The sequence below is a fragment of the Perna viridis genome, chromosome 3 (assembly GCF_037379345.1).
Source record: "Perna viridis isolate PV_CMFRI_1.1 ecotype Kerala chromosome 3, ASM3737934v1, whole genome shotgun sequence".
Lineage (NCBI taxonomy): Eukaryota > Metazoa > Mollusca > Bivalvia > Mytilida > Mytilidae > Perna > Perna viridis.
In genome coordinates this window covers 46,453,850-46,476,295 of record NC_142447.1, presented here as the reverse complement: position 1 = coordinate 46,476,295, position 22,446 = coordinate 46,453,850, and the positions used below count along the sequence as shown (strand labels likewise).

General features: G+C 32.2%; 1 protein-coding gene across 11 annotated transcripts in view; it reads left to right on the top strand.

Annotated features, from left to right (window-relative positions):
* LOC148622512 (opioid-binding protein/cell adhesion molecule homolog) overlaps positions 1–22,446 on the top strand; it is a 46,241-nt gene that overhangs the window by 8,226 nt on the left and 15,569 nt on the right. For 4 of the 11 annotated variants that reach the window (XM_088572531.1, XM_088572535.1, XM_088572532.1 and 1 more), the window contains exons 2-4: positions 16,903–16,923; positions 17,945–17,983; positions 20,526–20,561. The exons of 2 other annotated variants lie outside the window; for them this stretch is intronic. In XM_088572531.1, the coding sequence (XP_088428657.1) occupies positions 16,903–16,923; positions 17,945–17,983; positions 20,526–20,561 (96 nt within the window). The remainder of the gene's footprint in view (positions 1–16,902; positions 16,924–17,944; positions 17,984–20,525; positions 20,562–22,446) is intronic. 5 more of the 11 variants (XM_088572527.1, XM_088572529.1, XM_088572528.1 and 2 more) reach the window with 5 other exon arrangements.

The window sequence follows — 22,446 nt, the reverse complement described above, 5'->3', positions numbered from 1 at the left end:
ATCAATATACTTGAAGCTATCAATGGGCAATACATTTCTAAAGTAAAAGCTTTCCTTAAAATGAAGTACTTCGTGAAAAGAATGCTACATGGTGTTACTTTTCCTTATGTCTCTTAAGGTTTTATTATTATTTTTGTTCTGAAAACCATTAAAGAAGGCGCCATATTACCAAATAGTGTTAAAAGTAAAGAAACTAAGTTTTCATTAACTGAAACTTGTCACGATCGTAGAATGTCGGGGGATTAAAAGAGTAAAGTCGATTGACACTATTTATTGAATGGTAGATTTTAAGTTGTCAGAATATTACTTCTCTTGTTTATTTTTTTTTCATCTTCGGATGCCCTTATTTACATTTTTATGAAGTCATTAAGACAGGTGAACATCGCATTTTACTGTCTGATGAGACCAAGCTTGTTGAACTACTCATCTTTTTTTCTGTTTTCAATATATTAAGCAGTTGTGCTGTTAAAGATACATTTTCACCGTTTGCCTTCAGCACCTAAGTTTATTTTTACCCTTTGACCTCAGCACCTGAGTTTATCCTCGGTTTTAGTGGGGTTCGTGCTGCGTGTACTGATTTTTAAAGGTGTGTTTTAAAGTTATTTTGTGTTATTTTTATGGTTACCTGTTGACTTCTTGAGGTAACTTAAATAACTTGGATGAATTGTTCGAGATTGGACGAGATATCTTTCAGTACTGGTGCATTTGGAGTCGTCTGTTTATTTATTTTTGACAGTTTTCGCATAAGTAGCTTTGCTATTATTGTTTCGACATTTCTATTTATATGCTGATCACTGGTGTCCCTCAATGTGAACGTATTTGATGTATCTTTCGAAAGTATTTTTATGGATATGACAGTTGCATCAGATCACTTTTTATATATCTGATCATCAAGTAACATTTACTTTAACGAAGTGAGTAACAAGGTTACTTTTATTATTCTTTAACTCATGATATCCATACATGAGGCTCGGCACTATATTATATAACAGAAATATACAGTCTATTTGTTTCCGCCTTTTTTCTATTATTATTGTATTTGCATGTTACTTAGTGTCATTAAGGGAGATGACATTTTCTAGTAAGCCGCTAAAAGAGTTAGAACACGAACTCAATATATCCAGGGATTACTTAACATGATTCATCCTCAGACAATGAGGTAACAACTTCTATTAAATGTCTACGTATTTTTGAAATTTTTTTCTGGACATTTTAAATACTCTTTAAAATGTCCAGATTCAAGAAATTTTCAAAATGTCTTTAGTTAATAAATTTTAGTTACAGTTTTGTTATTATTTTTCAACAAAATATAAACAAATAAATGAAAGCAAAGATATATGGTGCCCATAGCAATAGCAAGTTTTCTTTGTTCACGATGATACACAATTAATTTCATTAAGTGAATGTTTTAAAACATTTAAGATATGATTTGACTGTATAGTGTGGTGGAAGTAATATTTTTTTTCTGAAATAGTCATTGGACATACCAACGATTTTAAAAGTGACACTTAGTTTCCAACTTCATTATCAAATTAAAGAAAGCAAGTTGAAGAAAGAGTTGAGCGAAAATATATTCTATGCTTCATCATAATTATATACAAACAATAACTTGGTTATTAGTTAACGAATCAAGTTAAAATTGTACCACAATGTGTCATACCATCGAAGGAACGCTGGAATTAATTTTTGGGGCTATGAACCACTAAGGAATTAGTGGCCAGAAATATTCCTTTCCTGATGTCCAGAAATTAACTAGTAAAAAGGAATGGATCTCTTTGTTATTGTAATACAAGGTGCCATACCACAAAAAGGAAGACTCGGATTGATACTTAGGGTTGTGAGTTGAAACGATTCAAAAAGGGGCTAAACGCAAGCAATTTTCTGACGACCAGACATAACTTGACTATTAGTAAATGGGTATCTTTGGTATTGACCAAAGAATTCATACTTAGGAAGGAATTAAATGTTATTACTTGAACCAGTTGGGCCAAATGAGACCAGAAACAAATATTTTCCTGATGTTCGGAAATGAGCTTTTGTAAAAATGAATAGATCTTTTTTTATATTGTACTACAAGGTGCCATTCTATAATAAGGAAAATTTGGATTGACATTCAGGGTTGTCACTTAGACCTATTTAGAATTCCTGATTTCTGGTTGATTACTCGATTAATGGGAAATGGATCTTTAAAAAATGGCCCACTTTGTGCCATACCTCAAGCAGAAGGATTAACATTGGCTTTTGGAGCTGTAAATAATCCATTTAAAGACCAAGAAGTAGCCACTATGATTCTGGTCAAATTCTTATCCTGTTTGTTCGACTTTTCTGGTCGTATCAATCTGCGCCTTACGAAGCTTTTTTATGAATACATGTATTTTTTATAAAACATATATTTTCATATCGATCCTGAATGTATGTTTCATTGAATGTTCCCTGTGGAAAAGTTAAAGTTATATTATATGCTTTAGGACGTCTTCGCTTAAAATCGTTTCCATATTTATCAACATATTGACTTGAATATATTGGTAATTCAACATCAAGACATACAGTTCTGTTACCCCATTTGCTATTTCGTTCTCGTGAAGTTGTTAATTGAGCTGTAGTATCGGATAAAACTAATTATATCAGGAATTTTTATTTCATTTCGTTAAAAGAGAGATCATCAAGTTAGAAAATTGGCAAACATTATCTCCTAAACTCCACAAGAATCCATACAAACAACGTTACATAGCTGGATCTGCAAAATGTACCACCAAACCTTTTCAAACTTTTGACTTCTATACTCACAGCTGTCAAAGAGGGTCTCCAATTTTACCACAACACTTGTTACTCCCGCAGTGGTATTGATTCAATGTGAATCCGGAAAAATTCGAAAGATCTTTTGGAGAGCCTCAATTCAAGATTATTAGCAGAATTGTCAACTCTCCTTTCATCTGTGGCAACATCCCTTCAACACCCGCGTATGGAGTTTTCATATCACAACTCATGCGTTATACGCAGACTTTTTGTATCGCGCTAGACTTCTTACAATTAGGCTTCTGGAACAGGGTTATGTTGCCACAAGATTGATGTCATCACTACAGAAGTTTTATGGTCGTCATCATGAAGTCGTGGATCGTTACAGTGTATCCATCTGCACCATGAAAACGTATTTGTTAGACGTGTCATAGTTTTCCTTTCCTCTTTCCTCTAACCGGACTTGACTTTTTATGAGCAACTCGGTGGGTGTTTTTAGAAAAGCAGGGGACGCTTACCCTATCGGTGCACCTGATCCATGTTCCCAGTGTTTAGTGAAGTCCGAGTTACTCATTTATTTTTGTTTCTTTGTATGTATGATTTTAGTTTGTTTATGTTATTTGTTGTGTATGTCTGTTATCCATATCCTGGATTACATTCCTATAACCTTGGTTCCCTTGATTACTCTTTGATTACCGCTATAACCTTGGTTCCCTTGATTACTCTTTGATTACCGCTATTACTGTGGTTCCCATGATTACTCTTAAACTTCCTATAGGTCATCCTTACCTGTGTATGTTATATCTTTATTGTGGCTTTAATATTCGCTTTTTATATTGTTAACTTGTGTATAAATTCTACTTTCTCTAGTTCGTCATTATATTATAATAATACTGTTGATTGCCTTGTGTTACTGCGTAAGCTATCTGAGAGTAAATATAATCTTGAAAAAAACCTTGCATCTGTTATAAATTCATCCTCCGTAGTCAGGATCTGGTATCCACCTTCGCTTCCTCTGAACCCTCTCGTTTGTGGATCTATCAGTTTCGTCGTATTATCAGTCTTTTATTTTATTATTTTTTTTTCGCTTGATTTTGCTTCTTTGAACTATGTAACAAATAATGGTAACAAGCGTTTGGTAATATCATTATACCATTTGAATATTTTCGAAGAAAACTATTCTAATTAACTTACATTAATTATGATGAAAAATCATGATCACTACCATACAAGAATGAACTGAATAATTTTAGTAAAGCAAAAACGTTAATATCTTGGTATATGTTTTCTTAAAGTTGACTTGCAATTTGTATAATACATACATGTATTTCAGGCGAAATAAACTTTATTTAATAAGGGACAGTATAAAACCTAACTGCACATTTCTCATTTTGTAATTCAAACTTCACACATACAAATGAATATTACTTTAATAGTACGGTTGTTCATGCTATTCTGATATCATGGAAAATGTATTCAATTGACTCCAGAGTTCTTACTCGATTTTTTTTTCAATACTGTTCTTTGGTATTTTGTTCAGAATTACGCGGTTTCTTTGACTCTCACTATATCTAAAGCAAAAAAAATGTTTTACAAAAACAACACAACAATACTCGGCGGTATACACTTCTATAGAACCTACTGAACAGTACAACGACATTAATCTATTTCAATTTTCCTATTCAAATAATACGAAACTGATGTAGAACTAAATTACTATGTAGAGGATAATACAAGACTTGCAATTCCGAGTGAGCAATTTTATAATTATTCTTTGAGATTATAATCAATACCGGATATAGTTAACCACGACAAAGCTACAACTAGAATTATGATGTGAATTCTTTGACATAAAATTACAGCCTTTGATTTTAAGTATGAGTATTTAAGGAACACAATATTATAATTGTTTGTTAAACTGATGCCATGTAAACTTACATAGAAAACTAAAGTATTACTTATAGAATATGTATTTGTTCCGCCGGATTTGAGTATGATCGATCGGGAAATATTTCAGTCAATTTCATTCTAAACATCTAATTTTTAATTTTTAATGTTGTATTATTAGTCTGCATAAAGTTCCATTTTCCATGAAGTGAGATTTTGTGTATACTAATGATTTGCCCCAAAATTAATAAGAAAGCCACGTAGTGACAGGTTTCATTAGCTGAAGTGTGGGGATCAAACGCAAATAAATGGTAAATAAATTCAATGAAACAAAAAAATATATAAGTTTCTTAAACCCAGCAATATTAACAAAAACTTGTGTTTTCGATGAAAATTAAATGCTTTTATAACTTTTTATACGTGATCCGTTTCATTGACATGAATTGGGGCTGTTGTTTGAGATTCAGAAGATTTGAACCACCACTTTTTTCATATGGCATTTTGTTTTGTTTTGTTTTTGTTTTGTTTTGTTTTTTTTTTGTTTTGTTTTGTTTTGTTTTTTTTGTTTTTTTTTTTTTTGTTTGTTTGTTTTTTTGTTGTTTTTTTTTGTTGTTTTTGTTTTTTTTAGTTTGTTTGTTGTTTAGAAAACTAATGTTAAGCCAAATCGGTCAAGTGAATTAAGAAAATAGTGCGCAAATCTCATGAAACAGAGACATGTAACAAAAGCTGTTTAATTACAAAGTCATAAAAACGTAAACGATACTAATCAGGCTTCACCATTTTTTATCATCATCATTATGTGCAAGTCAATCATTTAAATGAATGGAAATTTATCGTTTTCCAAGCGCTGGTTTAGTATAACAAAAAAATCTGTTTAAAAGTACTGAAACGAAATGGCAGAAAAATATTTCTACATGATAAAACTTTGAAGAAAAGCAATAGATTTTGCATTTTTATGCAGCGTTTCCAGATCAAGGAAGTCCCAGGAGTGGACAAAAGCAGATCGATCTTTGGATTTCAATACGATCTACATCGGAAGTTTCGGTAAGGAAAGTAAAACTAAAACGAAACTAACAAACCCTGGCCATGCAATGAACGATATATATGGCATTGTACTTAAGCTAGTTACTGTATGCCAGTTAGAGGTTGATTGATTGGTTGTTGGGGTTTAACGCCCGAGCAGCAATATTTCAGCTATATTCAGGCGATGAACATGAAGTAGATGATAAAATGAACATGAAATGATGATGAAAGGAAAAATGGGATGGGAAACAAGGATAATAAAGTCGTAAAATTTTGATTGCCACTAGAAAAAGGGAGGGATGGGTAAGGTCGGGCAATTTAGCCTCCAGTGGCGGAGCGCAAAGGTTCCTACTCCTATCGAATACCACAGTAGGGTTCTTTAACGTGCGAGGAACGTGATATCTTTCCCAACACGGTGCACCGCTATGGTTTGCGGCCAGGTTTTCCGTATTGTAGCACGTAACACGCCAGGGGTACCCCATTCCACCACCTGGGGCAAACATCCCAGTTGCTCTGTGGGCAGAGCGCCTAGCCCCCCGGCTTGGTTCCTGGGCACTATTTAGTCACCTTTTACAACAAGCTTAGCGCTGCTGCAGGCCTATTCTTTTGACACCCGGACCTGCACGGGGATCCAGTTAGAGGACACCGTCCACAAATTCTGTATAATGATAATGGAGGCCATCGGTGTCTGTTGCGACATCCTTTCGTTTTTTAAGGTGCGTTTGGTTGGGTGATATTAGTTGGTATTATAAAATATGGAATCATTTATAATTGTAAATACAGACGTAGACGTGATACCACTCAAACAAATGAAAAATTTACACCATATGTTGTCAAGGGTATTGATTAGAAACAATTTTAAAGCATATATTTTCTTCAGATTTTATCGTGAGACCTCAAATCAAATGTTGGAAGATTTGATCATGATTTGTTGTCGTTGAGGTGTTTTTTAACTCAAATTATAAATGATAGATGTGTTGAAACTAATTTTGATCATACTTTACATGTCCCTAGTCAGTTGGGATTATTTTATCTATCTTATATACCCATTGTTTAAACATTAAATTTTCTTCCCCACGTAAATGTTTGCAAAAAACATTTGATTAAATGCCAAGTGTCTTGTTTATGTATCAAATGTGTAAAATGGCTGAAATTAAGTATGTCAGAGGCAACAGATTAAAGTTACTGATATATGAACTGAAGAAAGAAATCGGCGCGACACCAGCAACTGTTAATTAACACATGGTTACATATCAGATGGATATCTTTTCAAACTCAAGGTGATGGGGTTTCAAGTGAATATTACATAACTTTAACAGTTTTACAGGTTTTTTTCTACAGACTGACGGGTCAAATTGACTAGACCACCTGACGAAAGGAAGAAACCTTTCTTGTTTCATGTACCTTAACTTTTCAAGGTTAGACAACCGTGTCGATATTGATGTTGCAGATGTTTAAAGCCTAAAATCTATTTCCGCTCAACTTTTTTTTCCTTTTTGATACAGAATTTTAAGTCATATTGTTTGAAACTTAGAGTATTTTTAACCATGAAAGTTTAATTATCAGTGTAAGGAACCAGCATAGTTGAGGATAAGAGTATGAAAATTTCCCTAAAGAAAAAAAGCTGTCAAATGTTCGTTCGTTCCCTCTGCGGTGCTGTAACTCGTACCCCAGTGAATTTTCTGTAATATCGCCTGCACTAAGTCTATCTAAATGACATGCGAAGCGTGCACCATTAGCATTAATAATATTTCAAATAGACAGACAAAAGAGTACATTCATTTTTTATAATATAGTTATAATATCAAAATATAACTAATAAATCATCAAAAATTAATGAACCACTTTTGTCTTTGAGATGAGTTGATACTTTGGTTTACCGTCTATGTACTGGATTCCTCAACTTCACAAGAATCCATACAAACAACGTTTCATAGCTGGATCTGCAAAATGTACCACCAAACCCCTTTCAAAACTTTTAACTTCTATACTCACAACTGTCAAAGAGGGTCTGCAGTCCTACGACAACACTTGTTACTCCCGTAGTGGTATTAACTCAATGTGGATCCTGAAAAATTTGAGAGATCTTTTGGAGACAATCAGTTCAAGACTATTATCTGAATATAATAGCATTAAAACCTATGATTTTTCAACACTGTATACTTCTATTCCCCATACTCAGTTAAAATCCCGACTTAAAAACATTATACATCGTTGTTTTTCAAAAAAAGATGGTACACCTAGATACAAATATATAGTTCTTGGTAGAGATTCCTCATACTTTGTAAGAAATAATTCCAAATCATCATCCAAATATACAGAGGAAGATGTTTACAAAATGCTGGAATTTTTAATCGACAACATATTTGTCCAGTGTGGTGGACGTGTTTTTCAACAAACAGTCGGCATTCCAATGGGAACAAATTGTGCTCCTTTACTTGCTGACCTATTCCTTCACTCTTATGAGGCTGACTTTATAGCTGATCTGATCAGAAAGAAAGAATATCGTTTAGCTAGATCCTTCAATCTCAGTTTCCGCTATATAGATGACATATTATCTTTAAACAATCCTAATTTCGGGGATTTGATACATCGCATCTACCCAAAAGAACTTGAGATAAAGGATACTACAGACACTGTGAAGTCAGCCTCATATCTTGACCTACCCCTAGAAATCGATTGACCAAACTTCACGACAAACGTGATGACTTTTCATTCAGAATTGTCAACTTTCCTTTCATCTGTGGCAACATCCCATCGGCTCCTGCGTATGGAGTGTTATATCACAACTGATACGTTATGTCAGAGCTTGACGAAACTACGCAGACTTTTTGTATCGCGCTAGAACTCTAACAAATAGGCTTCTGGAACAGGGTTATGTTGCTACAAGATTGATGTCATCACTACAGAAGTTTTATGCTCGTCACCATGAACTCGTGGATCGTTATGGTGTATCCATCAGCACCATGAAAACTGATTTATTCAACGGGTCATAATTTTCCTTTCCTCGTATGTCTACCCCGGACTTGACTTTTTATGAGCATATCGGCGGGTGTTTCTAGAAAAGCAGAGGACCCTTACCCTACCTGTGCACCTGGTCCATGCTCCCAGTTTTTAGTGGAGTCCGAGTTGCTCATTTACTTTTGTTACTTTGTATGTATGATTTTAGTTACTTTATGTTCTTTGTTGTACATGTCTGTTTTCATTGTCTGGTCTTTGTCCCAGGATTACATTCTTTTGATTACCGCTATAACCTTGGTTCCCTTGATTACTCTTAGACGAGTTTATATCAAATCAGAAAGAAAACGTGTTACGATATATAAATCTGAAATTGTTTCTTTTTTGAAGGGCTTTATAACTTTTTTCGCACCTTTTAAGATATGAATGTCGTTATTTATTGTATGATGCTATTTCAGGAGTTAAAACAAAATTATTTTTTTATATTTTTGTCCGATTTTGAACGTGCTTGCTTTATTGGATACCTTACGAAAGTTCCTGCCTGCGTTTTTATACCAGATCCCAGATATCTCTGATGGTTATCAGGGACACAAAAATTACCTTTTTTAATTTTGGTATCATTTTGAAATATATTTTTATTGGATTCACTTTGAGTTGTCAATCAGATTTAAAATTTCTGTTACGGTTTTTGCGTTATAAAGGATAAAAATGGGGCGACCCCCAAATCAATTTTTTCGAATTTTTGGTCCGATTTTGATTTTTTTTTTTATTGAATTTCTTCTGAAAATCACTGCCTGTGTTCTTCTATCAGATTTATATCTTAAACGTTTTAAGCAGAACTTCTTTCACCTTTAATTAAATTTAATATCGTGTGCTATATTGTGTCCAAACCAGTTGTTGTGTCCATAGTAAACTGTAAGTCCATGATGCTTAAGTGTAACAAAATTTGTTATTGACTGTGTCCAAAGTTGCCTCAGGTCAAAAGAGTTCAACATGCTGCTGTTGTTCATGCTACGCTCTGCGTAGCTCATAAATCGATATTTTAGAAGAAAAAAACTGAATAAGGCACAACTCGTTTTGAATTACTTCAAGTTCGGTTTTTTATTTTAATTATTGGATAAAACAATATGAGTACAACATTATTCGAGCTCAATTTATTGCCATTTATGGTAATGTACACAAACCCGTTATTTATTCCTTTCTCGTTAAGGCTGTCACGATTCTATACTAAACGTATCAGTCGTCTCCAATAACTGATATCAAACCGACAACACAAATCATATTCTTCCTGAAGAAATCACTCTTGCATGATTCTGCATCCGGATTAGTCATTCCGTCATTTATTTAGTACTTAATACTGCTGACTTCCGGATAATTGATACCTGTCAGTCATCCGCCATACTTAATTTGTTTCTTCCCTAATTTGCCTATTTAGTTAATGTCACAGACTGCAAATGGAAAAGAATAATAACCATTTTGTTAGTAGTTATTGGTCACGAAATGTTTTCAAGAAAAAAAAAATAGAAATATTCTAAAGGGAAAAGAAATAACTTCTCAAGTCGTTGTCTTGAAATCAAGAAGTAACAAGAACTCCAAAACTTTCGCATTATAAAAATAGTTCAAAACTGAAAGTAATTCATTTTTTTTTATAAATATTCAAAAGAAACCAAATAAAATGCGGGTTCAAGGCACCAGCAAAATAATACATGTATTTCACGGGTAAAACTATTTCCAAAAATCTATTTTGTCAAACTAATGAAATAGAATGATAGTTCCCATTTACAGTATACTACTATTCATACTATTAAAGTAACAGGGAATGACAGATAAAAACTATAAGTATTATCATGTAAACTGAATACGAGGCTTTTGGGGGCGTTTGCTATGTTTTGGTTTGTTTTTTTAATACATGATAAGTTTAATAAATATTTTGTAGTAATTTTCAGCGAACACACTGTTATTGCTTGCAATCCACACAAATTTCTATTTGTTATATACCTGTCTAATCCTATTGGTTGGTTATGGTATATTTTAATATATATTTCAAGTTTAATGTCAAATTAACCGTTTAAGTAAGATATATATGATGACAAAAGAGTAATCTTTTCTAGCTAAAAGATGTGGATCGAATGTGCCAAACTTAAAAGGTTTTGGTTTTTAAACAAATTGTGTTGTTTTGAAGAAGTTTGGTTTTCCAATTTTTGTTGTTGTTGATTCATTCTATTTTGAGTATTTGTTTTGTTTTGTTTTGTTATTTGTGTTTACTGTTTAGGGGTCTTTTTGTATTTTTGTATTTTTGTTTGTTTGTTTTTTTTGTTTTCTGTTTTTTTGTTTTCAAAATCTTGTTTTGTTATTTTTTGTTATTTTGATTGGTTGTTCAACCTTCCTAACTAAACCTGATATTTTTAGGTCAAAATTTCCGATTTTATGTAACATTTACCCCAACATCGAAAATTAGACCTACCATTTGCTTTTTTCAGTTGCTGCATATTAGATATGGCAAATTCTGTTTAGATGACCTTTTTTATCAGTCAATCAGGTTTACCAAACTAAGGGCGTTAAACAGAAAGTGGAACGGAGAATTGTACATCATACATGAAGTGACTTAATCGGACAATTAGTGGTCTTACTTTAAATAGATTAATACCAAAAATCCAGAACTGCAATGTCTCTTTGTTAATAAACATCTTCTGTTATCTTACAAATGTCCCTGTGGCATAGGTTTTATCTTGTTAGTTACAATGCTTTCTTATCGAGGGTTTATATTTATCACATTTTTCCGTATAGATTCTATACCATAGCTGTTACAATTTTGTCAAATTTTAGATGTAACAGTCGCTGTTGCATAATGCATTACACCAAGTATTAGTACTGAACATTAAAGATAATTTAGACAGGTATAATTCTGAGAAAAACTCGTACAAAGTACGACATACGAAAATTTGTTGGCCTAAAGTCATAGACACGATTTAAGATACGGTTGAAGTCTGCACCGTCGGTGTTTATTATTCAATACACGATGTTATTCTTTGGAGTTTTAGCTTATTATGTATTGCTCCACTTGAGGGTCTGGAAAAGTTTCATTGGTATAATTTTCTATTACAGGTTGATTAAAATATATAAAGTAGAGATAACATTCTTTTGTTCAATGTACAAATGATACATTAGTTTGAAAATTGTCCATGACTCATTTGCTTACATTTGTTTTGTTTTGTTTTTGTTATTTTTGTTTCAATCGTTTTCGTTGAGTTTTCTTAATTAAAAAAAAAGTGTTCTTCATATATTTTTTATCGGCTTTTGAAAAAAATGACAAATGTTTTAAGTATTAAAAAGATGCATTTAAATGCATTGTATAATTGATTCTAATTGTCAATACAATGTAACTTGGTATGAAAAAAGGATAACACTGATAAGTTTAAAACTTTGTTTATTTCTGTTTTTGTTTGCTTTTTTTCATCTATAAAAAGGGGAACATTTTTCGAGCTTCATTACTGAAAAAGAGTCTGCCTTCTTCTACTACAAAATTATACTTAATAAAATTTACTATCTTTTTGCTTTGTATGTCTCTACTGGGAAATATCAAACGTCGACCACTTAAGTCAGGTTGAAAATAGGATAGCAGATGCGGTATCTAACGTGATAAAATTGTCATTTTGATAATCAAAATCATCGCGGTGCGTTCGATTTAGGTATACGTTGTCTATTCGGAGCCTTTGAAAAAAAAATGTCAAGTTGGAAAGTCTGTGATGATCATATCAGAGAAGTCCAAGAGCAGTGCATTTTTTATTAAAAGAGCTATAAAATGTAATAATATAAGTGCATTAATACAGTGGTATATACATTGTAAGACTTTTTCTTTCGAGTTTTTAATTTTGGTTTACGTCGATAAATAGGTTATTAAGTGACTAATTTTAGCCAAACTCAATGTTCTCATGGAAAGAGGTCAGTGGTATTTGAAAATAATTTCATATAACAACACAAAATTACAGTAATTGGTACATTTAGTACATATTGCAGTTTTTCAGTAGCTGTTGTTTTGTTATAGGACAGGAAATAAGTTAAACAGAAACTTCGTTAACAATATGAAGTAATCTAGTGTCCCATGCATTGCTAATACTCTCTTTTCTCCTCCTTTACCATCCTTTTGTCGGTCATCGGTTTGGAATTCAAACTGTTCTTTGATGCTTTGCACAGTTTCAAAAATTAACTAATTGATTTGTCCACTTTCTTCGGTCTTGATTAAAGAGTAATCAAGGGAACCAAGATTCTAGCGGAAATCAAAAGAATGTAATCCATGGATAAATACCAGACATGGAAAACAGATAAACGCGACAAAGAACATTAAAACTAAAATAATACATGCAAAATAACAAAAGTAAATGAGCAACACGGATACCACTAAAACTGGGAGCATGGATCAAGTGCACCGCTAGGATAAGCGTCCTCTGCTTTTATAGAAACATCCGCCGAGTTGCTCATAAAAAGTCAAGTCCGGGGTAGAGGAAAGAGGGAAGAAAAACTATGACACGTTGAACAGATCTGTTTTCATGGTGCAGATGGATACACCGTAACGATACACGAGTTCATGATGACGACCATAAAATTTTTGTAGTGATGACTTCAATCATGTAGCAACATAACCCTGTTCCAGAACTGTAATTGTAATAAGAAGTCTAGCGCGATACAAAAAGTCTGCGTAGTTACGACAAGCGCTGGCATAACGTACGAGTTGTGATATGAAAACTTCATACGCAAGTGCTGAAGAACAGCTTTTTCTCAAAGCCAGGCGGGTCTTTAACAGTAGTGATTAAATGCGAAAAATGTCCTAGACTTTTTATGTTACATATTTATTTCTCTAATGGTCTTAAATAAATTTGGTAAGCAAGATATTTATAGAACAGAACATCTCTAATGACTTGAAGAATTGATTTAGTGAAAGGGAATGCATATACATCTTTTTAAACTATCGGACTTCTATTTTTATGTCATGTTTGACATCAACAGCATATACATTCTGAAGCAAGATGCTGGCATTCTAAAGAGGATATACTGAATCAAGAACTGCATCAAGATTATTATTATTATTGTGTTTATCTCATTTCAAAACTGTTACAAAATATGTGTTCTTAAAAATAGCTATACTTCAAAGACTTTCCCACTTCGGGGACATTTCATTTATCATACGTGTATTTTGATCTTTTCCACGTTATCCATATAGATTTAGCAAGTAAAAAAACATATTATCGTTTGTGAAATGAACAATGTTTAGTTTAGATATCTAGGATTTATTACTGAAACAATCATTCAATTGAAATTGGAAATGACACTTCGCTTCCTAACTCCGATGTATTATAATGTGCAGTCTGCCGTGGTGTTCTTGATTAAGGCAGTATAATTTTCCTGCCTTCACAGTAATCATTCATGCAGAAAATATAAAAATGATTGACTGCAGAGGACATTTCCAATATTTGTTTCAATATGGTAGTAATAATATTATTGACATTAAGGTCAGCGCCATCTGGGTTTCTTCAGTTATATCATGGTCTTACGGATGCTTAATCAACACAATACAGCCGTAACATTTGCATGAAATCAACGAAGAATGTCAAGCTTCCAATTAAACCCTGTCACTCAATAACTGCTCCTAAATCAGCATTTGAACGGATGGAATTTTGATATTCTGATATGAGTTACGACTTCTGCTGTCGGAATTTTGATGATCGTCTAAATTACTCATTAACATTGCTTTATCAATGCAAAAATAGACTGATTATCGTAAAACAGATTGCAAACTTATAAAAAATGCGTAGTTTTTTTCTTTAATGTTTCAAATCCTTAAGTATCCCTATATTAATCCAATTTTACATTTCCTTGTAAGCCCTTTCAAAATTAAGAAAAAGATATAACGAAATCATACAATGTATTTAGATTTATTCTAATAATCATGATTTATCTATTTCCGACAAAAATATATTTTTACAGTTTTTATGTGGTTTGAGGCTTTTTTGAAAGGGACTGTGGTTTGTTCAGGGTTATAGAATTGGTTATATTCTTGTTGACAGAGGTCAAGTTGAAAACAAAAATGTTTGTAGGATCGAATCGACAAATAATACGATCTCAAGAGGTACTTTAAAAAATCAAGCCTTACGCATTTGTATACCCCCGCAAACGAAGTTTGGGGGTATAAAGGTTTACCCTGTCTGTCTGTCCTGCCGATTGTCAGTCCGTTGGTCTGACCGTCTGTTCGCAACTATTTTCTTAGCAGTTTTCAGCAGTTATGAATTTTTTTTTGCATGTAATATAACCATATGGAGATGTGCATACTGGCAGGAATTTAAGTTTGGGCAAATATTGTAGAGATGATGGTTGATGGACTTGAGCGTTTTTCTGCAACATTGGGTCTGAGGCGTTGTTCGAAACTCTTCCTCAACGAATTGAAGGTTTATTATGAAACCTGATGGCATGTAAGATCACCATATTGGGATGTGAAGATTGTTAGGAATTTATTTTTGGGCAAAAATTGTAGAGATGACTGCTGTTAGACTTAGGCGTTTTCAGCAAATCTTGGGTCTGATGCGTTGTCCACTACTCCTCCTTAACGACTTGCAGGATTGTAATGAATCTCAGCGATAGATAGATTACCATAGAGATGTGTGGATATTGTCAGCAATTTGTGTTTGAAGTAAATCTGTTATTGTTTTTTTTAACAAAATAATAGTACTGATTTCTTTTTGGAGTTCGGAAGCAAAATTGTAGGTCAAAAGTGCTTCGTCTATCTCCCACAATAATTGTACCCAATACAAATCATATGTCCACATTGGTCCCAAATGAACAGGATTCAACGGGCTGCGGGGTTTAGTTCCGTTCGCGTCTAGTTAATATAGCTTCGGAATCTAGAAGAAGAAAAAAAAACGAAGGGTTTTTCTTTAATAAATAATTTTAAAGAAAGATGTTGAATTCTTACAAAAATATTTTTCTTATATAGTTGTATTGAAATCCAATAAACTTACTTCTAAAGATATCAATTTTATAAAATCGTGAAAATATCACAAACCTTTAGTATTCTATGTTTTAAGTACCTGGTTCTTTTTTCATTCAATTCTAATATTCAATACAAGGATTAAAGAAACATTGATGAAGCCAATAGTAATCAAAAATAATTAGTTCCATTCAGTGACAAAATCAATCAGTCTTGCACGTAATTCTGACTATTTGTTATGGTCTTTTGTACACTGCTGGAAAATTCAATACATACTCGGTGCCTGCAAATATGTAAAGCTAAATACCGACAGCGGACATTGATTAGCGGTACGTTTGGTGCAGTTGTATTGTACTTTTAAAGGGGCTTTAATTTTTTGCATAGTTGTTATCATTTGTCAATCAAAACTTTATGAACAGTATTTTTATCGGAAGCGAAGTGTTATAAACTTTTGTTTAAAAGTTAAAAAAGAGTTAAAAGAGACAAGAAAGCTCTAAGTAAAACACTATTTTCCTTCAAAGTAAAGAGGTCAGTAATTATCTATGTTTCTTGTACGGACTTTTCAATTGAATATAGATATGCTTTCACATAAAAAGATGTTTAGTATCATTTTTTTTATATTTTCTGAAGGGTCATGAATATTTCAATATCAACAATTAAAACATTTACTATGGCTGTATTTAAAACTTCTACCTTTCGTATGAACTGGAATAGGTACCATTGAAACGAAATTCTATTACAAACAATATGAAATGAACATGCATGCAATGAGCGAATTTATGAAAAAATAGTAAACAAAACGAATAATTGGATTATTGTAAAATATATTTTGAAAAAAAAAGTTTGTATCCTTTCAACCAAAGTCTTATTTCTTATTCTTTTAGGAAGAATTCATCTAATTAAATAGACGGCTCAGAGATTCTGAATTTAGCTAATATTAAACAAACACGTTTAAGAGTTGTTGACATTTTATAATGTTCTGGTGAAAACTATCAAATGTTTCAAAAAACGACAAAAAGACAAGTGATTAGGAAATTCATGTTGCTTCCACCTGTGAAGTTCTCACTACGGATATATCTGCATCGGGTTCCTAAATCTACTCGAAAGTTCTCAAAAGGGGACAAAATCAATGGAATTAATAGGATATTGGATATTTCCAATATTGGTGAGATTAAGAGTGACAGTTAGATTGAATGAAAAATAGTCATACCCCCACTACTTTTTAATTGTTCATTTGATCTTTAGATATATCATTTTTATGCGATTAATTTAGTTGATCATTTTTTATCGAGATTAATTTTACAATTATGATATTGTAGTTATTGAAGTAAAAACTGCAGGTAACAAAGCAAACCAGTTCCACAGAAATGTATCTAGTTGTTGTTGCCGAATTTTCATAGCATATTTATCTTATTTACAGTCGTAGGCTTATATAATGCACATGTATATCTTAATATGTTATTTTCACTCAGCAAGTAGATATTACTTTTTATGGCATATAACTTGTATTTTTATGGTATATTATAAAAATAATTGTACACGTTTTATATGTTAGTTTCTATATCAACAAAAGTTCATGGGGTTCATGGCCTTAAGGCCTTGATGATACTGTAAACTTTCACTTTAACTTTTTATTCGACCGCAATTTTTCTTTTCAGTCTATAATGGTATCACCCTGTCGTCGTCGTTTTTTGAAATTTTACCATATTGTTTCCAGGGATATGGTGAAGGACCCTATAGTTTTTTTTTAGGTTCTTGACCCACCCTTTTGGATATAAAGGGGCTGAAAGGGGGAAAGGATTATTGTTGATCCGAAGTTTTGGTGCGATTTGAAAATTTTTTATTACAATTTCAAATTTTCTGCTTTATTTTGTCCAAACCAGTTTTGTCCATAATGAACTGTAAGTCTCTATTCTTAAGTGTTTCAAAAACTAATATTGAGTCCATACTTGCCCAAACTATTTAGGGTTCAACCGAAGAGGTTGTATCATGATGCGGTCCACGAAGCTCTTTATTTACAGTAGTTAAAGCTGAAATAACAGTTTATGTTTTACTTTAGTAACAATGGGGAAGGCTGGACAACTTAAGACAAATCTATTTTATTTTTTAATTGACTTTTAATGATTTTCATGAATAGAAAATACTCTTCTATGTCTGTCTTTAATTGTTGTTTAGGGGTTTTGATACATCAGTGCATAATAATGCACGCATTTTAGCAGATAACATGCATTTTGTTAAATCTTACTGCTGTCTTTTTATAGCATTCATGATAATTAATAACAAAAATGCTAAGTGTATCCTGTGCTAGTTCTATTTTAAGAAGATTCTCTTTATTGTCTGTACTATGCTTTATGTTTTCAGTCAATAGCGCGCAGGAAACAGAATATCCTAACCCGCAAGGTATCCAATGTTCGCATACGCAGCATAATCTGCCTTGCATGAATAATCAATCAACTTTTTCTTCAAAATTCAAGAAATGAGGCTAATTTTTAACAGTTGCATTTATATCCTCTATCCTAGAAAGAAAACATGGGAAAGCCATTTCATGCAACACAGACGCAATGCGAATTTCGACTTTGCGCACAAAACTCTGCATCTTTTACACTTTAGGCGTCGACAGCACGTTTTATTGCACATTTCTATCTACTATATTTCACTAAAAGTATTGTATTATTTGGGTATCAGTTTTCGATTATCATGATGGCTCAAGTTTGAAAATGCAAACAAACTAACAAAAACAAAGAAATAAATTAAAGTAATGTTCTTTTGGGTTAAGTTTTTCAAAGAATGTGATTATCAGGAAAATTAATACCCAAAAAAATAGTTCTTACAGCTTTAAAGTATAAAGATGTAATGGTCGTTAATGGTAATTTATAAAATACATCAAATATCTGTTTCACGCTCGACAGCTCTGGTCATTTTGACGCGAGGTATGTCTATGCATGGGTACCATTTTTCTATGAAAGAAAAATAAAAGACAAATAATTCACTTGTACGAAGTTTATATACCCATCCCATATTATAATCCCCTAAACAAAGTTAGATAAGAGTCCCTGTCTATTCGTCCGTCCGTCTGTTTACATAGCTTGTAAGGTTTCTAACCAATACCAGGACTTCTATGAAAGTTTATAAGAAGATTAGACATAATAAATACACGAAGGAATTTACTTTTTGTTGTATTCTTATAAAGACAGACAGCCGGGCTTAAAGTTTTACATTATGACATTTCATAGGAACAGCAACTCCTGAACCGACTGATTGTGATGTTATACACGTATATACTATAGGCAATGAAGACATTTTATGAAGATGTGATTGGGAAAATACTGAATGCCTTAAGGAAAAATTCCAAATTGAGGGTTTTCATGTTTATGTCTCAAAAGCCCAATTCTTAAACTGAAATGGATTTTGGTTTACTTTGTTAGAAAGTTAGGTATCATATGTAGATGTGCATTCATAATATTGAACTTAAGGTTCTTACTGGTTTTCTCGAAAGCCAATCTATACCTCACATTAGATTTCGGGGTGAAATTATTTACGAACGTTAGCCTTTATATATGCAGTAGTTGTATATAAATAAAGAATATTTTACTAAAAGATCACCAAAAAGGGAAGATAACCCAATTTTTAGGTTTTACATGCTTTGCCGGAAAGAATAACAGGTCCAACGCCTTTCAATGGAATGACAATAATTATTGAATCTGTAAGAGGAGATAATCAATATTAAAATAAAGTAAGCATATATCTAGTTAAAGTACTGCCGTTACACAAAATCGTTATATAACGAAAATGTTTCATTCAAACTTTTCTTTTTTTAATATATTCAAATGAATTTGAGAGTATGAACATGACAGTATTTTTGGAAGGATACAATTTAGACCAAATGACACTGCCTAAAATTGATAATGAATGGGATGCGTGCCTAGCACAATAATTTAGTTGGATATGTATTTTTTTTTACTTTTTCTACCTAATCAAAATTATATATGCATCCGAATCCGCCTCACTGTATGCAGTCGAAACGTCCAAATGAATATTGTTCTCACTATCCTTAATCTCCAACTGATCATACCTTTGAACTGTGTGAAAACTTATTTTGGTATTTTGGTATTCCTTCATTCTGTTTCGCTTTTTCATAATTAATTTGTACATGATAGCATGTTCACATTACGATTAACAAATATAAAACTAATTGCAATAAATGTAAAAGTAATTGCATTAAATTATTCACAGCACACTTATTATGTTGTATATTGTACTAGCATGTATACTGCCTTCTCTATACAAACCGGATTTAACTTTTATTAGGTGATCAGTGAGGATTAAAACCTACTCTTTGATATTCATATTATGTTGTAATTGAGTTACTGGGTCATTTTGTTAGAAAGTTGTAAAACAACATCAACAAATCCAATTTTGAGTCAACCACAGTAGAGGTCAAATTCTTAATTTTAATCAAACCAGGCCATGATTCGTTTCTTGTATTATATTTCAGTAAACATCATCTCGTATTTCAGATACTATGGATTTGACAATTTTCTGATTTTACAATAATTTTCTAAAAACAAAATAATTAAAAGAAAACCATTGTTCTTTTCACTATAATAATTCTCGTGCATGCCTAGCAGTATTTTTTTTTTTTTCATTCTTCAAATCGTTACTAAGATATTTTCTATAATATTAACCGTATTATTTTTTAGATTTCAAGTGCAGTGACTTAGCTTGTGAATAATTTACATAAATTGCGTTTATAAATAAAATGTTCACACATAAAATTATCCTATTTTGATTTATTTCATTCAGTTAAAATTTACGTTTTTCCATGGTTAGTGTAACCTCTTTCAATTGTGCATATTAATTTCATTATTTGAATATATATCTTTGTATCAATGTAACTTACGTGTGTATCTATATAACTAATATAACAAGTACTTGCTTGCAGACAGTGGTTCTTCCCTTGATATACCCAAACCTAAAGGTATTTTTGTTATGCAGTTCACTCAGCGCACTATGTTTTACATCGACAGTTCAGCCCTATGTAGCTTTTCAAAATACGGAACATATTTTTAGTTGCGAAACTCGCGCATTATACCATTTTCTAATTTATCTATCATGTGTTCAATATATAAAATCTTTAAGAATTTGATTTGTTTATGTTCCTAGATATATCGTTTGGTCCCTATAATGTTATAGGGACCGCCTTGATATCAAACTTTGAACATGACGTAATGAAAAAGTGATTTAGATTGTTCCTTTACATGAATCCTCCAGGGTTTACTGGATTGGAAAGTACAATGCATGATACTTCGGGTGAAATTACAATTTATGGAGCGATTGGTCACTTTTTACGTTAACGTACAATTGAAGAAGCAAAAATGTAAACAAGGGTTGACATTTGGTTTTAATGTTGACATAAACCCAAAAGAGTTTTTTTTTCAAAATTAGTTATTGTGAGTATATAAGTTCCAAATTTAGTGCATTACGGATAAAAGCGTTTAGATTTGAGGTGGGAAATTAGTTATGGAAAGCAATGATTGACATACAACTGTTGATGTAAAGCGGAAAATACAAATTTTCATTCACGCCTAAACAGCACGCAGCTCCCTAGCACTCCTGACTGCGCACTGCAAGTACCAAGATCTGCGAAACCACTTTCGTGAATGAAAATTTGTAAGCACTTTCATGCGCAATCATCTTCATTGTTTTGTCACTTATCAAACATATAGCGCCTAAATTTTGCATGTTTTAATTCTACACCCTTGATATGTGTAGTTCACTTTTTTACCTCTATATAAGAATTCTAACCTAATTGTCGTAGTAAGTAAGTATTGATGTACTAGCTGTGTTAGTGATAGTAGTTGAAAGTTTTATATGATATTTTTGCTATGATGAGGCAAACCAAAAACTATTTTTTAGTGCTGCATGGAAATGACCAATATTCTATCATATCAAGGCTGAAAAAAGCAAAAAATGATATGATTTTGTGAATCTTTTGAACATTCTTAAGCAAACATATCTAGATAAGTCGGGTCAACAAACGAATAGTTATTTGCTTTAAAAAAAAAGAAGAAGGAATATTCTTTCAATTCCTAGCCCATTTTTTAGTATTATTAGTGTTTAGGTATGATAAGCAACAAATTGTATATAACACAACCAAACATTAATAAAACATCAAACCTAACTCATACGATTTTCATGATATAATATTTACGAATGAATTAAATCGTAAAATTATAGGTTTTTGATATGAATGCATTACAATGCAATAATCTAATATTTTGAATTAGATTTCTGAAAATGACTAAGGCTGAACAGCTCACCATTCCAGGAATACAGACAATATAATATGTTTAATCGTTCTGATTATTCAACGGATATCTATCATGGTTCAGGGCATATAAACAACGCTTAAAAAGCATTCAGAATGAATATTTTATTCAGAAATTGGGTTTTAGCGTTGGTTTGGCTTCACAATTGTCAATAAAGACCATAAATTGTAATGCAAGTTCAGTAAGATGAATATCGGCGCTGAATTCTTTACAGCCTGACAATTTCTGCTTGTTTAAAGACATGTTTCAGTAGAAAAATGTACACCACAAATTATAAAATTTCTCTCCGGGGTTTTGGTATGAGCAACAGATAAAAGTGTTAACGTTACAAAAGGCCTTTTTACGACATAATACGCATATTTTTATATAAATAAATATCTTTACTTTGTCGAGTATTTACATTTTATCTTTATTTCAATATTACAAAATCCCAGTTGTCTCGTCAGTAACAAAGAATAAAATAAGAAATGAATTTTCATAATAACTAACATTATTGTAACCCATCCTTCTTCTGTCACATCGATTTTCATTTTT